This window comes from Prunus dulcis, chromosome 3 (assembly GCF_902201215.1).
Source record: "Prunus dulcis chromosome 3, ALMONDv2, whole genome shotgun sequence".
NCBI classification, from domain to species: Eukaryota; Viridiplantae; Streptophyta; class Magnoliopsida; order Rosales; family Rosaceae; genus Prunus; species Prunus dulcis.
In genome coordinates this window covers 5,845,625-5,861,244 of record NC_047652.1, presented here as the reverse complement: position 1 = coordinate 5,861,244, position 15,620 = coordinate 5,845,625, and the positions used below count along the sequence as shown (strand labels likewise).

General features: G+C 37.1%; 4 protein-coding genes and 1 pseudogene across 7 annotated transcripts; 2 read left to right on the top strand and 3 right to left on the bottom strand.

Moving 5' to 3' along the window:
- Window positions 1-800: 800 nt before the first annotated feature.
- On the bottom strand, window positions 801-1,204 carry LOC117623369 (uncharacterized protein At1g15400-like). The gene has a single exon (XM_034354319.1). The coding sequence runs from the start codon at window positions 1,202-1,204 to the stop codon at window positions 845-847; it is 360 nt and encodes a 119-aa protein (XP_034210210.1). The 3' UTR covers window positions 801-844.
- Window positions 1,205-4,359: 3,155 nt separating this feature from the next.
- Window positions 4,360-7,301, top strand: LOC117622495 (probable DNA replication complex GINS protein PSF1). Of its 3 annotated transcripts, none has more exons than XM_034353178.1 (7): window positions 4,360-4,654; window positions 4,985-5,103; window positions 5,220-5,287; window positions 6,131-6,244; window positions 6,334-6,496; window positions 6,800-6,949; window positions 7,037-7,301. In XM_034353178.1, the coding sequence occupies exons 2-7, from the start codon at window positions 5,026-5,028 to the stop codon at window positions 7,061-7,063; spliced, it is 600 nt and encodes a 199-aa protein (XP_034209069.1). In that variant the 5' UTR covers window positions 4,360-4,654; window positions 4,985-5,025; the 3' UTR covers window positions 7,064-7,301. The 3 variants fall into 3 exon arrangements, with proteins under 3 accessions (XP_034209069.1, XP_034209068.1, XP_034209067.1); XM_034353177.1 differs by having other exon boundaries at window positions 4,362-4,593; XM_034353176.1 differs by having other exon boundaries at window positions 4,362-4,687.
- A 400-nt stretch (window positions 7,302-7,701) lies between these two features.
- On the bottom strand, window positions 7,702-12,257 carry LOC117623383. Of its 2 annotated transcripts, none has more exons than XM_034354333.1 (3): window positions 12,051-12,257; window positions 10,338-11,686; window positions 7,702-10,049 (listed from the first exon to the last, which is right to left on the bottom strand). In XM_034354333.1, the coding sequence occupies exons 2-3, from the start codon at window positions 11,382-11,384 to the stop codon at window positions 7,935-7,937; spliced, it is 3,162 nt and encodes a 1,053-aa protein (XP_034210224.1). In that variant the 5' UTR covers window positions 11,385-11,686; window positions 12,051-12,257; the 3' UTR covers window positions 7,702-7,934. The 2 variants fall into 2 exon arrangements, with proteins under 2 accessions (XP_034210224.1, XP_034210225.1); XM_034354334.1 differs by having other exon boundaries at window positions 10,338-11,564.
- A 1,859-nt stretch (window positions 12,258-14,116) lies between these two features.
- Window positions 14,117-15,382, bottom strand: LOC117622291 (F-box/kelch-repeat protein At5g15710-like). Its single transcript, XM_034352922.1, has one exon. It carries the CDS (start codon window positions 15,286-15,288, stop codon window positions 14,140-14,142), a length of 1,149 nt encoding a protein of 382 aa, XP_034208813.1. The 5' UTR covers window positions 15,289-15,382; the 3' UTR covers window positions 14,117-14,139.
- A 37-nt stretch (window positions 15,383-15,419) lies between these two features.
- LOC117621613 overlaps window positions 15,420-15,620 on the top strand; it is a 4,034-nt pseudogene continuing 3,833 nt past the window's right edge.

The window sequence follows — 15,620 nt, the reverse complement described above, 5'->3', positions numbered from 1 at the left end:
AAACTTATAGTTTGGATTAGACATAATTAGAACTTTGGGTTCTAAGATTTTTGAACTTCGGATCATATTAGATATTATATGCAGAACTCCAAGTCTTGATTTGCTTTCTGAGAATTGCAGAACTCCAAGTCCTTATATAGATATTATATGAATTGCGAACTAAGAGATTTTAGGTCTTTATTTAAATTTATAAGAATAATTTAGGGAATTTGGGTCCTTGCATTAAATAAAAATGAAATCAAAGAAAAGAATTAAGTAAAAATAAAATACAACAAAAATTAAAATATTGCAATAAAAGAAATTGTTGAAACTTCTGGTTCCAATGAAAAATGAATCAAAGAGCTTTAGATTTTCATTTGCCTTTTAAGCATTGGGGAATTTCAAGTCCACATATATTATTTATATTATAAGAATTAAAATCCAAGAATTTTCTGGCCCTTACATGATTGAATAAGAATTAAGAAACTTCTAGTCCTCCATTAGTTGTATAAGAATAGAGATTCTTGAGAATGCAAATTTGTCATAACTCATGCACTACCTATGTAAATGAGAGATATAATAAAATAATTCTTACATGAAACCCAAGAAGTTACAAACCCAAATTGCCCAAAGCTTAATAATTAATTGTTCTAGACTTCATTTAAGCTTAATTTCCTTCGTACATGATTGAGATTTCCTGAAGAACCCCATACTTAAATTTCACTCGCAACCAATCAAACTAAAAAAAGTAAATTAAAAAATAATAATAATCATATCACAAATATACCATCGTTTTTGCTCCCCTTCTTTGTTGTCTAAACCTTTTACATCGTTTTTGCTATCCTAATTCTACCGTAATCTACGCTTACCAAGCCCTTGCTCTAAGATTAGTACTCTTTCTCGACGGTATACCAAAACCGCCACAAAAGCCGCATGCAGAGACCTTTGGCGACGGAGGTTCGATAGCCGGCGTGACCTTCCCAGTTCTGTAGCTACGTCCCCCACCGTTGGACCTGCTTCTACTGACGGTGTTGATTGGTTTTGGTGCCCTAACTCCCTCTATAATCTCATCCTTCTCTTGGTCTTGTCGTGCTCTTCCTCCTCCTCCTTTTAGCAGCGGTGCTACTTTGTCTACAAGCTCTCTTGATAAGTGCTTGTCATCCCACACAAACCCTGAAGAGCCTTGCCTCCTAAACGACACTGAAGATCTTTGCAACCCAGCCATTGCCTCTGACCTCTGTGTTTCTCTATAGATCCTTGCAAAATTTATTGAGGTCGATATTTTATAAGACTAACTTGAATAATTTTGAATCTAGGGCATAAACAACATGTTATGTGCCTGGCTTTTCTCAAGTATATATATGAGGTGGAGATCCCAAACACTGGTTGCAATAGAAAAGGTCATAAAATTGCAGCTCAGTTATTTCCCGTTTCTTCTAAAAAATAATGGGCAACTTAGTCAATATTGTATGTTTTCTTCATTATTGTAATTATTAAAAAATTATTTAACTCAAAACATTCCTTTATTTTTTATTTGTTAACTCACGCATTAAAAGTTTGCCATTAACTTGTACGATAAGTTTATATTTTTTTTAATGAATTTATAAAAGTATTAGGATTATATCTTCTATAATAATATGGTCAAACAAAATTACCATATCTTTTAATTTTATATAATTAATGACAATAAGGACGTGACGGAATTTTGTTTGTCCACAGCGGCTGACCTAGCTTGGTCATCAAGACCGCCTTGTTTTGATGCCGTGTTCAATCATTAGGAGTTTTTTAAGTGCATGACTTCAATTTTGGCGCCAACTAATCAATGATTAAATTAATATTTAATTTATATGAATGATAAAGACGATATATATATTTGTGATAAGTTGGATATTGAATCATGGCTAAGATCATATGGATGAGCTTGGCTTTCTATTCTCTATTATACCACTGCCTTCCAAAAGTGATTGCAGTTTTATTTCATCTTTCCTTGTTTTCCTTCTTTCTTACTTGTTTTTTCTTTTGTAAAAAAAGAATTCTAATTCTTGTGTCTGACCCAACGTGTTAGGCTGCTCAGGAGTGGATGTGCCTTGGACTACAAAATAGAGATATGTGTTGGACTATGAAAGTGGCATATATATACCTATCCCAATACTTAAAATCAAGGGTTAATTTTGATTTAGTACCTTGAACTCTTAATCTTAAGATACATTTGTCCCTGCATTTTTAATTTTAATGATTACATATCTTAAGCTTTTTAATTTTTTGCAATTTGGTTCCGATGTTAACTCTAACATCAAAATTTCCGTTATTGTTCCGTTAATGTCAATTGAAGAATATTTCGAGTAATTGGTGTGTTCCCGCCCATGAAGAACACATTACACGCATTAATAACAAACCATTTTTTTTAACAAAATACCCTTCAACTGACATTGAAATAAGTGAATAGGTACCCAAGCTTGTCACACAAACAATGAACGAAAATTTTGACGATGAAGTTAACGACGAAACTAAATTGCACAAAATTGAAAAGCTTAGGTTATGCAATCATTAAAATTGAGAATATAGGAACAAACGTGCCTTAAAAGTAAGAGTTCATGATACTAAATTGAAATTAACCATAACAATAATGCCAAAATTTGTGACAGTTCGTGATCGATGGCTGCATCTAGCACATCAGTTTGTTAAAGAAGACCTCGTATAGAATGCTAACACTTTGTACATTTTCTTCTGTGGAAGAAAAAATCAGTGCAAAGAAATCAGTTTAGAGAATTTATTTCAACAAGCTAGTCTTATGAGAAGAACTTTTATGTAACGAGAATATCACTGTGGCGGTATATTAAGCCAATTACGCATTGCCATGTGGGAAAGTATAAACACCTAGCAGTTCATGATTGACTTGAGATACCTCTCAAATTTAGGGCATAACGCAATTAAATGTGCCTTTAAGAGCACATCCACCCCGAAGGACAAGGGTAAGACAAAGGCAAGGCAAGGCAAGGTTTGTCACTATTCACGTGAATAGTGACAGCTCTTGCCTTTTTTGTTTCTACCCCAAAAGGCAAGGGCAATTACTATTCACATGAGATATAAGGAGATGAATTTGTATGGAGTTTTTGGTGTGGGAAGTAAAGAATATGGATAGGTTTTTACAAAAAAAATTCTTGAATTTTTGGTTTTTTTTATTTATTTATAGTTTTTTTTGGTTCATTGTGTCATTTTGCCCAAGTAGCAACTCAGCTGAATTTGCTCGTGGGCTTGCTTGGGCTCATGGGGCCCAACCCTTGCCCAGGTTGGACCTTGCGCGCTGGAGGGGGTTTTGGAGCCTAGGATTGCCTTTTGCTCGGACTGTACCCAAGCGCTGGAGGTGCTCTAATGAATGCTTAGATGGTACAAACTACAAATTAACGTGACAAACCAAGAATCTCACTAGTTGGTGTAGCCTCATATAACTCGCGTGCAGAGGCCTCATAAGAGTTATGAAGTACAAAAAAGGCCTTCGCAAAGTTCATGATTTATGGCAACAAAAGAAAGTCCAAGACAAACGATAAAGGATTTAATGATCTTTTTTTAATAGCTAATGCAAATCCAACTAATTCAACAATTAATTCATAATGCTCAAGCCCTATTTAATTACTTATTTTCCATCCCATCAACTTTTTTGTAATATTATGAGGATTATTATTATTATTATTATTATTGAGAAAGTGAAAATTTTGTATAAATATTATCTAAACTTTTAGGTATATGCTCAAGAGTGCTGTTATTTCCAACAACCTGTCTTATTTTCCCGCTCACTTTATTTTCAAAATTTTAAAGACAAAATTAGCTCGTTATAAAATTACTTCTAAGGACTTGGAAAAAAACATATTGAAAAATTCATATTTAAAAAATCGAAAAAATAAAAGATTGTACAGAAACCACCAGCCATCATGAACCTAGCACTACCTCCCCTAGTCGATGCCTCCCACCACGAATCTGTCAATTATATGAGCGGATGAGATTTACAAATAAGACTTGCTGGTGGAATATGGATCGCAGGTCTAACTGAACCCCGGTCAACTTATGGTAGATCGACAATCAACTTATATATTCCTTGTGTTCTAAAGAGAGAGAGAGAGAGGGAGAGGGAGAGAGAAAAGAAGAGAAACAAAGAGGAAGAGGGAGGGGTGGTGAGCGGTGGTTGATGGTTCTTTTTCTTTTCAATTTTTTATTTTTTAATTGTTTAAATTAATAATTAAAGGATATTTTAAGAATAATGGTGGGTGAGAAGATAAGATTATGTTTTTTCAAATTTATATGATGGGTGAAAAGATAAGTTAAGTGAAAAAATAGAATAAATGGGTGGAAATAACAGTATTCTATGCGCGAATACCATATTAATTTTTAATTTTTATTTTGAACCACCTTATGGTTTTAGCGGTTACTTTAAAAATCCAAATAAAAAAGCCGCGAAAACCCAAAACCCGAAATAGATAAAAGATTTTCTTTCTCAATTTTTCTCTCCCACGCCTAATCTTACTCTGATCGGCACCATCCCTCGTCCCGCTCATCCCTTCCTTCGACGACAGACACATCCAATAAACACCAGAATGCGCTTCCAGGCTTCTAATTAGAGTAAGCACCAGCCCATAAGAAGCCCAAGGATTATAATTCATGGTCGCCAACTCTTGAAGCAGTGGGTTCCGAATCTTCTGCCTCTTTGAATTTTGTGGGTTGCAGTTGGGTTTCAGTTACTGGATGTGGATTTCCCTCTTTTATTTTCTTCTAAATTTTAAATTCTTTTCGGGGATTAATTATCTCTCTCTCTCTGAAAATAGATGCTCATTGAGCAACCCACAATCTAAAAGTGGGATCTTTACTTCTCAATCTCAAAACCCATTAATTAATTTCCAAATTTTTTTCAAAACCTCTGCCTGTGGGGAGTTTTCGACCTGGGTTAATTGGGTACTTTAGGGTCTCAGTTTTATGTGCCTACCTGTTTGATGAAATGTTTCAATGAATGCAGGTCTTTTAAGGAGCACTCATTTCGATCGCCTCATCATTTTTATGATGTATGGAACAAAAGCCATCCAACTGGTCAAAGAAATTGCAAATGGCGAAAAGGGGCAGCTCACGCCTTTCAGTGTACAGAGAGAACTGCCCTGTTTCTAATTTTTATTCGAATTTCCCTAATTCTATCTGTTTTTATCAAGTTATATGTAGTATCCTCTAATTTGATATATCTTGGCTTCATCTTGTAGAGTGATGTATTTAGTGAAGTAATTGCAGAATGTAGTCAACACTTTGCTGACCTTCGATCCTTGATAAGGTAACACAATTTTGAGTTTTTCCTATTGTAATTGGTTTTTGTTTTGTTTTGTTTTTTTTTGCGTTTCTTCATTTGCATTCCACAGCAGCAAATCACATGCTCAATCTCACCTGAGATGATGAAGTCGTTCAGATTACCTGGTGTTGTGGTTGTGCTGGTGCTATAACTAAGGGGACTTTTCTGTTGTTTAATAGCTATCGTAAATCATTTTCAACATTGAACATCTAATTTGTCAGTTAGTAATTATTTATATTTATACGGTCCCTGTAAGTCTTCCAGTTAACACAATATATTGCACGTTTTACTTCCAGATGTCTAAATCACAGATGATGATTTCTGTAAATGACTTCCTGTAACAATGTTTTATGGTTACTTCATGTAACTCAGGCTTTATTGTATGGCTAGTCAATTTAATAATTCTTTCTTTGAAATTTTTTGTTTTCCTAACTATACAATTTACTGGAAAAAAAGATCTGTGCCAGTCAAGACATTCAGACAATGAATATGACATTTTCAATTTACAACATTGCAAATCATTTTTTCATTACACTGTTTTGTTGGTTGGTGCATTACTTTGTTGAGCCAGTCTTTAACATTTTTCAGCGTGGACTTAGGTTGTCCCAAGAGTTAGAGTTGGATTACAAATCATCTTGTAATAGGGGCATTTTGGCACTTGCCTCAAGAATTTAGTTATATTTTTATATATTTTGTTTTGAGAACTCCCATTTCATGTATTGATTAAAACTGTGCATCTCTTTGCTTTCTGTCTACAATTCCATATGCATTATATATCTTTTGGCTTGTGTACTCAATCAACACACATATGACTTGATGTTGCAACAGGAAAATGCAGGAAGCAGGATTAGATGTTGAAACAAGTAAGAATGAGGACCACTATGGGCAACTCATTCACCACCTCTCGTTAGTTCGCAATAAACGCTGCTTGATGGCATATATGTAATGTTTTTATCTGTTGTGTTATTATATGATTACGCTTCGTTCTAGTTGGTATATTTTAAGTTCTCATGGTTCTTATAACCATGCAGGTACAACCGAGCAGAAATTTTACGAAATCTGGTATGGAAGGTCGGGTCTGAAATTCCAGAAGAAATTCAAGAGAAGCTTAGTCACTCAGAGAAAGAGTACTTTAAGAAACATTCAGAAGCTTTAAAATCATATATGTCGAGAGTGGTTCTTGAGTTGGCAGTGGTAATCTCTCTCTATATACTCGCAATTAAACTTCATTGTAAAATAAATGCATAGGTTATCGAGTCCTCTTTGATATTTAGATGTTTGTGAATTACAACTAAGATGGGTTGCTGATTCAATGGGCATGTTCATAATTGGAATGATTCAAGCTGGATGACTGTTTGTTGTTAAAAACTGGAAAGTACTGTACTTTAATTGAGTGGCACAATAGAGATGTTATTAATGAAAATGATTTGAGAAACTTGACTCTTGGTTATTAATGACAGAATTTTCATTATCATTCTGAGTTCTTGTGTTTTCCAGGATATGGTCCCCCCAAAAGATCCCTACATCAAGGTGAGAGTACTCGACGACATGGGTGAAGTAGAATTACCAAGCGATAATACAGCCAATTTTGCTCGTCACTCTATGCATTTTCTTAAACGAACTGATGCTGAGAAATATATTTCACTGGTATGTTTCATTTACATGACAGCTTGATCCTCATCCACTTCTGTTTGTTAAAATCATAGCTCTCTAACAACTATCCTGGACTAATAGGGCAAGATGGAGGAGCTCACAGGCTGATTTGATTGGCTAAAACTGCTAAACCGTTCTTCCTTGGACTCCATACTATTCTGTATACTATTGTATCATGTTCAGTTTGTGGTTAAATTAATAATTGTTTTCTTAGTTTATCCTTAATAATGTAGCTTTCCGACTACATAAGCATAAACATGTCGTGTGTGGCAGTTCCCTGCACAAATTATGATAAAAAAGTTGACAGTTTAAGTGCTTAGATTTTACTTATACATCCTTTGACAAATGCATATTATTGGTTAATTTGGGTCAACTTCTATGATGAGTGCAACTTTACCGTGCTTAGAGTTATTGTCTAACATTTACAGATACAGAAACAATACCTGGTACCAGATCATTTGGTTGATTTGGGTTCAAAGTCAGTTAAATAATATTAAACCAATTAGCCCATAATTAAGAACCTTTTAGTTCACTTATCTTATGGCTATATTGACTTGCTTAAACATTATAAACCAAGTGGCCTACATCCGTCTCTGTTTTTGGCATGGTTAAATTGCTTCTGGTTGAGATTTCACATCTCACTTTGTTTGGTTGTAGTTCACTTAATGCTTGAACTATAAGCTCTTCCTCTGCATAAAACTGAGAATATTAAAAAAGTAACAATGGCACAATGCCAAAAGACGAAATCGATAAAAACTAGGATCTCTAATTTTGTAGATTCTGGTTGAATTCGGATTTCAAATTTACTGAGATTCAATCAGGCTTTCAGTTTGATCGAGGCCATTGTCCAAATTGAGAAAAGCGGACTGCCGATCATATAAATACATTTCAAAACTGATGGAGTCCGAATTGAACTAAATGCTTTGATTGACATGTCTCAATGCAAGATCTTGTAATTTCCACTGAAGAAGCTGCAAAGTTATGACCTTTTGTGTCTACGACTACTGCTACTACTGCTACCACTGCTGCTGCTACCAGATTTTGAGCCCTCAGATACACAAGCATCAACAGCTCCTAAAATCTGACCTTCAAATTTATGGCCTTTAAGGAAAGCCCTTATCTTCCTAACCACTTGCTTTTTCATCACTCTGCGCTCTGCCGTAGAAAGGTGCTTGCACTTATCTATGCCCTTCAGAAATCCAAGCAAGGTTTCCCCAGACCCCCCACTAGCCTTTTCTATTTTCACAAGCTTCTCCACCACTAGCAAAGAAAACATGAGTTCTATGCAGGATTTGTTTCCGAGCTCCACAATATCTAAGAAGCACCGCATGTTCACTTCCCGTGTCTTCATTGATTTGCTCTCCAGTGATTGAACCATCCTCTCTATAAGACCCATCTTAAGGATTTGGTTCAAAACAAGAGCACCACCACTGCCAAAAAGCATCTGGTGTAGTGCTGTGTAGGCTGCATCCTGCAACTCTGCAATGCTGCAATGCATCATCTTAACTAGGTTGGGTACAATATCATACTCTAGAAACTTTTTAATGCACGGTTCTCCGCCAGAGCAGGCTAGCTTCGTCAATAGAAAAGCAGATTGAGAAATCATTGAATTTTGTTCATACTGTCCGGGCTGCAAGAGTTCGGAAAGCTGTTTGATTAGTGGACTTTTTGTAATCATGTCTCTGATTCCTGGTTCTCCTGCTTTCTCCACAATTGGTATGAGATCTTGCATTGCCTCCAATACCATCTCGTTATTGCTGTCTAGTACCTTATGAATGACATCTTCAAAAGTTTGCGACTTTGGTAGAAGGGGCACATTTTGATCTTTCAAAGCAAATCTTTCCAAATAATGTCTAGCTTGCCATGGCAAAACGTTTAGATTTGTGGTTTCAAGAGACCTTAACACATGAGGGCCTCCCAACTCATAAAATGCCTTCAATGCAACTATGGCATGATGTTGAGCTACTTCGGATCCATTCGCAAGGAGCAAAAGAAGATTCTTATCAATCTCAAAAGCAAGCATTCTCTCGATGGCTTTCGATTTCCCAGATTTGGTTAACGACATCAATATGGTAAACATGCTCTCATGCCATTCATCGGCAGTTGGAGAGAGCAAATTGGCCAAACGATTGAATGGAATGCTCCAGAGCACCTTCTCGACTGTGTTTGGGCTTCCGAATTCTGCAAGCTTTGCGAGGACAATTGAAATATCTGTTTGGATCAAAGGGTCCTCACAAGTTTCTAAGATTATTGCCAACTTGCTGACTGCACCAGTAGTTTCAAGGGATGGAAAATAATTGCAATAATCAGTCTTGCTAAATACAGTGGTGATGGCTTGTGCAGATACAGCAATCAGACTCTCTGATTCTGTAGAGATCAGGTCTGCGGTCCTAGGACCCAATAAGCTACTAAAGCTTGCTCTACTTTCTTCGAGTTCGGAAATGGATTTGCTAGCCATTAGAGCCTGAATAGAGGCCTTTAATGTGATAATCACCTGCTTTTCCTCAAAAGCATTGAGGAAATGCTCTATTTTCTTTTCAGCAAAACTTTTTACTTTCTCTTTCCCAAATATAAGAAGCCAAGGGCAGATAAATGCAGTTTCTTCAGGTGTGGATTCATTTAGTAGTATCTCCACCAAATCGTTTGTCTTGCTACCAAGGTACAGAGCAACCATGTCATGTACCAAGTATAAGGGATCTGTATCGATTTTCATCAGCAAAGAGCCTTCAACAAGCTTGCATACTATGAGAGGGAACAAGGTCTCCTGCCCAAGAACTGACCAGACAGCCTCAACACAAGCTTCTGGTACAGGTTCTACCCATGAAAGAGCCGACAGAGCAATGAAGAGCTTTCGAGAGTCTCCAGGCATTGCATCTAGACTGAACTCAAAGGACCCAAAAATGGTTACTGCATTCTCAGCTTCTTTTTCGTTCACATATGATACAGGACCGGGTGCACATGTAGCGAAGGTGGATAAGTTGGTGATGGCCTGTGCCCATTTATCAGCTCTCATTTCTTTTCTGAGAGCCTTACCCATAACAGCAACTGTCAGAGGGTGGTGGCCACAACGCTCTAGTAAGCTTTCTGCTACATGCTACATATAGAATAAGAAAATTCCAACAAATAAGTGAAGAAAAACTGGAAAATTGATGGAAGAGCACATAAAGAAAGTGGATGCAACTGAGGCTTAATCAATGTTATTCAACTACATCTCCACCTTTTACAAATACAACTGCAGGCTTGACTATAAGATCATGTAAAATCTCTATAGGAACCACACAGAAAACATATATGCATCAACACAATGTAATGGCTGAAAAATTGTGACAATGCAATTTAGTAATTTTGCAGAAATAGAATTGCAGCGTAATGTCATTCATACCGGTAACTCTTCTTTGCTTAGGAGGCTATGGTAGAGAAGAATTTCCATGCTTATCTCCTTTATGTCGTCTTTGCTTAGTTCCACCTTTTCAGCTTCTGTTATTTCATAGACAGCTTCATTTCTTGTTGTGACAAGGTACTTGCAATCATTATCATATAACTTTGCAAATCTCTCAATGATATCCTGCTCCCATACATCATCAAGAAGAATAAGAATGCTCTTCCCATACAAGGCTTGTTGAAGCAAACAACCAATATATTCTAGGTCTCCAGAACATTCATCCTTAATCTTCTTCCAAAATCCGATCTGCACCAGAAATTTACACAGTTTTCTTGCCAAGCGCCTCTGGTATTCACCTATATTTCTGTTGCAAGCAGCTCTACTGCACCATTGGCCAAAAGCAAGTTCAACTGCACCATCCATGAATTTCTCTGGAGGATCAGAAGCTACTTGACGAGCCAAAAAAGACTTCCCAATACCAGATAGACCAACAATTAGAATGACTCGATGAGAACCATCTTGTTCCAGTAAATTCCTCACAAAATAACATTTACTCGAAACTGGGTAGCCTTGTTCAGTCTTGATTTTCAGTTGAACTGAGGTGTCTTCTGCAGTTGATTCTATTGCTTTCTCAACATGGTGAACCATTGTTTGAGATTCAAGCCACCAATTCAAGTCATCCCTTATTGAGTTTACTAGTCTCTCAAGTGGATCTCCAGCCATAGACGTCCAAACTACCTTAGCTATGTTCTTAACCTTATTTTTTGACACCATTCTCCTGGCCTTGCTGATATTTGGATGTAGGCGTTCTATCAGGGAATTCAAGCTTTGGATTTGGTAATCTAATTGAGGATTATGAAGCTTGTTGACATGTTTTTGCTTAATTCGGCGACTCAAGTTTTCAAGATCACAGACAAATTCCTCTAAGCTCCGAATTCTCTTTGGAGCTTCATCGAAATTTCTAGACGCTTGGTCTAATGCAGATATAGCACTTACCATGCTTGAAACTATCTGTGTTGCAGAAGCAATAACTTGCAGAGCATCCATTGCTACTCAAAACCGTATGCTACCAAATTCTACTTGTATTTTGTCAAATAAATACACATTCCCACAGAAGGATTCCCAGTGATCAATGAGATGTTAGAGGCTCCTTAACCTTATTTCTGATCATTGGGAACACATTCTCACCGAACTTTACTGACTTTTCCAACTGTTTATCTAGAGACTCTGTGAGGCAATTGATTCAAGGAGCACACTCAATTAGCAAACAATTGAGACGAAATATCCTTCACAGATTAAATCAAGATTCATTTAGGGAAAAGAAATGTCTTTGACTGATGCTCGCCAAACTGATCCATCAAATTCAACCAAATTGCAATCAGACAACATAATAATAGATAAACCTGGGACTTCCAATCCACATTTTTTTGCACCAACTCCCATTAATTCCAGAGCATAAGTAATAAGAATAAAGAAAGCAACCAAAATCCATGAAAGAATAAAAACCCAGTTTTCATTTGAAGGAAATGAACGAACGTTCAATCCCCAAAACCATCCAAAACTATCAATTCCAGTTCATTAAGCTCTTAAGAGTCAAAACCCAGTTTCCAAACCAGCAAAATGAACAAGCAAGCACTTCGAACATTCAAGAATTTTTTTAACAATAAAGCATGCATTAAATTAAGTAAAACTTGAGAAAGAAAATACTATTACCTTTTGAAGGCTTTGAATTGAAGAATGAAGATGTTAATGGTAACAATAATACCAAAATAGTGAATGGTGAACAGCTTGAGATCCATTTGACATATCCAACTCTGTTCGTCAAAGAGCACAAAATTAAAAATAAAAATGAAAATAAGTGTCAAGGAAGATAATGCACGGAAGAGACTATTGCGCCAGATTCCAAGAAGTAAACTTCAACACTTTTTCAGCTCGGAAGTCAACTCAACAGCACTTTCCTAAAGAATGATTCTTTGATGAAATTTGAGTTTTACCCAAAAAAATCTAAATAAGACACCATCACGTGTGGGGAAAGTGGCAACTTTGGTTTTTTTTTTTGGGGTATTTCCAACCCAGCGGCCTAGTCCAGGCAAAAGGCCTTTGGGACTCAAAATTCATTTTTAGCGTCCAATTCTTGTCAGGACAAGAGATGGGCTTCATTAATCTGGACAAGGCCTAAGATAAGATGAGCTTGAACTCCTGTGCGCGGGTTGTGACGTAGCATACAAAATTATGAATATTTTTTCTTTGGCGCGTGACGTACATTTGGGGATTGCGCACGCCAATGGTAAAAAAAAAATTTGAATTGTTTTTCGTTGACGACTTTCCTCCGAAGACTAGAAGCCACGTGGCGCTACTTTGAGTGTATGATCAATTTTTCTATTGCCATCCAACAACTTGAAAAAAATTCTTTGCATGCTGGGCAAGTTATTGCTTTTACAATACACTTTTGTTTCACTGTGTTGCATATTGTAGTATATATACAATTTTTATACTATTAATATTTATAATATAAAGTAAAAAAAATTTAGAAACCCTATGCATTGACGCCACTTGCACCATGCCGGGCCGCTGCAGCCAATGTCACAACATCTTCTAAAACAAATACTGGTATAATAATCTAATAAAAGGTTCTGTCCACCACATCAGAACAATGGTTAAGATATTCGAAGCTTATTAAAAACAAAATGACATTAGGGATCCAGAATCCATGAATTTGCATGCACACTCCATGAGAATTGATGTAATTTAGAGGACATTTAATCTAAATATAAGACATGATGTATAAGATTATGTGAAGGCATTGAATTATATAACATGGTTGCTTTGATTGAAAAATGAAATTATAATAAAATTAATGTCGCACATGTGGATAGTAATAATATAGATGGCCACATTTTTTTAAAATACAAGTGAGGGTGGTATTCTCACAAATACTCATACGAGTTCAAACCTAAGACTATTGATTTGCAAGTTAATGCCCTTTTCCATCAAACTAGACCCCGTTAGCATAGATGACCACTTTTGACTAGATATGTTATGATTATAAATTATATCTGCAAGAATTGTTAGTAATTTTCTCTCTTTAATGAAGTAAACAGTGCTACACATATGTACTATGGATCATCTTGGTACATCTCATTTTTCAAGATGTATATGATGAGAACCAAACTTGTATACTGCTTGATTATCAACAAAAAATTTCCTGATTTTCAAATTCTGGAAATTTTGGGTATCCTTTTTCCGATTTTTCATAGCTTGGAAAAATACTTGGAAAAATACGTGCGTAGAGAACAAAGACTTGAAAGAAATTTGAATGAAACAGGCCTGGCCAAGAGGAGACTCCAATGGTGCAATTAAGATTCCCTCAAGCCCACTTTATATACATAGTCCAAAAGAAAATATCCAACTTTTTTTTTCATGAGCCAATACAAATAAGCCCAAGTCAAATTTGAACATATTGCTCATCCAACGTATGTTTGGTGGAGTCATTCTATAGTAAGAGCTTTATATATAGCCATTACGTGAGGTTCTATCTCTTAATCATTGTATCAAACAAGTCAATTTAATCTAACGACTAGCCAATTTAATCTAACAATTAAGAGATATGGCCTCACTTAAGGGCCATATATAAGGCCCTTATTATAAAATTCTTAATGTTTGGTGATGGTGAAGATTGTAACCTTTTGTTTTTATCTAATTTTTTTGTGTGTGCGAATTTGTTTGCTGAATTTTTTACTTGCAAAAGAGGGGAATGGACGAAAAAGAGAGATGTCACATGCTCACAACATGTCTTATTTGATTAAAATATGAATGAGGGTACAAGATTAGGGTGTATAAGAACTCCTTTAATTTGCAAATTTCTCACTTTTTTCCCTCTAATTGAAAAACACCCTTCAACCCAAAACCATGCCCATTTATTTCCATCTCCAACTACCCTCCAAACTACCATTCCTGACCAAAGATCTCTATACAAATAAATAGCCCCATCATTCCCTACACACTTGGTACTTCCCCAACTTCCCCTTTCCCCTAAAAATCTCATCTCCAATTCACTTGGCACCTTCTGAACCAAAACCCAAACATCTCCCTCCCCAAGCTCCCATATACAAACTCCCAAAACACATGCCCCTCCACCGACAAGTGTCAAGCTCCCATTGCGCGAAACCAGCACGGCGAATTCCAGCTCGTCTGCCATTGGCACACTCAGCTCCCTCCACGTGTTCGACCCAATCTCATATCCCATCAAGCTGTAGGCCCGGGCTGATGTCATCCAATACAAAACCCCATCACAATACACACTCTCCTTTGGGGTCCAAACTGTAAGCCTCACCGCAAATTCCATTGGCATGGACCCCACAACTCGCCACGTGTCGAGCTGCGGATCGTACATTTCCAATGTGGGCTCGTATGTGGTGCCGCCGCGGGATGCCTCGGACATCCCGCCTGCCACGTACACTCTAGAATTAAGAAATGAATTTCTTGGGAATGGAAGTGTTGAAAGGTGTACAACGCCAACAGCCGGGTTGGTCCTTCTGGTGTTCAACATTGGGAAGGGCTTGTACTGCCTGGTAAACGGGTTGCACATACCCAGCTGGAGAAATGTGGAGTTAGAGGGCCTCAGCAAGAGGAGGCTCTCAAGTAGGCCCACAGGCCTAACTGGGTCCGGCAAGAAATCCAACGGCAGCACATACCAGTTGTTGTTGATGGGATTGAGGGCATAGCAGCAGAGGCCATGGTTGTGCGGTGGCAAGGCTATGAACCAAGGAGGGTGAAAATTGTGCAGCAAAAATGGGCTCTTCGTGAGGGCACGAGTGTAGTGGTTATAATCAGTTGTGGTGCAGGCACAGGCTTGCCAATGTCTGCATGTTGACTTGGCGCATGCAAAAGAGTCAGCAGAGAGGAAGGAGAAGACGTTGGTGAGCAGATCGGAGGGGAGGCTGCTCCACATAGCGAGAAGGAGAAATTGTGGAGTAGTAAAATTTGTAAGGTTCTGTAGAAATGTGGAGGATCTTATAATTGCAATAATTGGAGGTGAATTATTTTGAAGGGCATATATTGACGTGGGGATGCGTGACCCACATGAGATATCAAAGTATAAAACGTTATCTGATCTGGCCCACATGTGACAAGTTGCTTGATTGAGCCACCAAGGGACAAGAGAGACATCAATGAAATTGGACGATCTCTTCATTTTTGGCTTCACTCTTTCTTGGCAAACTCTTCTTATTCAATGATTTAATCAAGCACTAAACTATTATATTATTAATTGTTAGTGGAGGC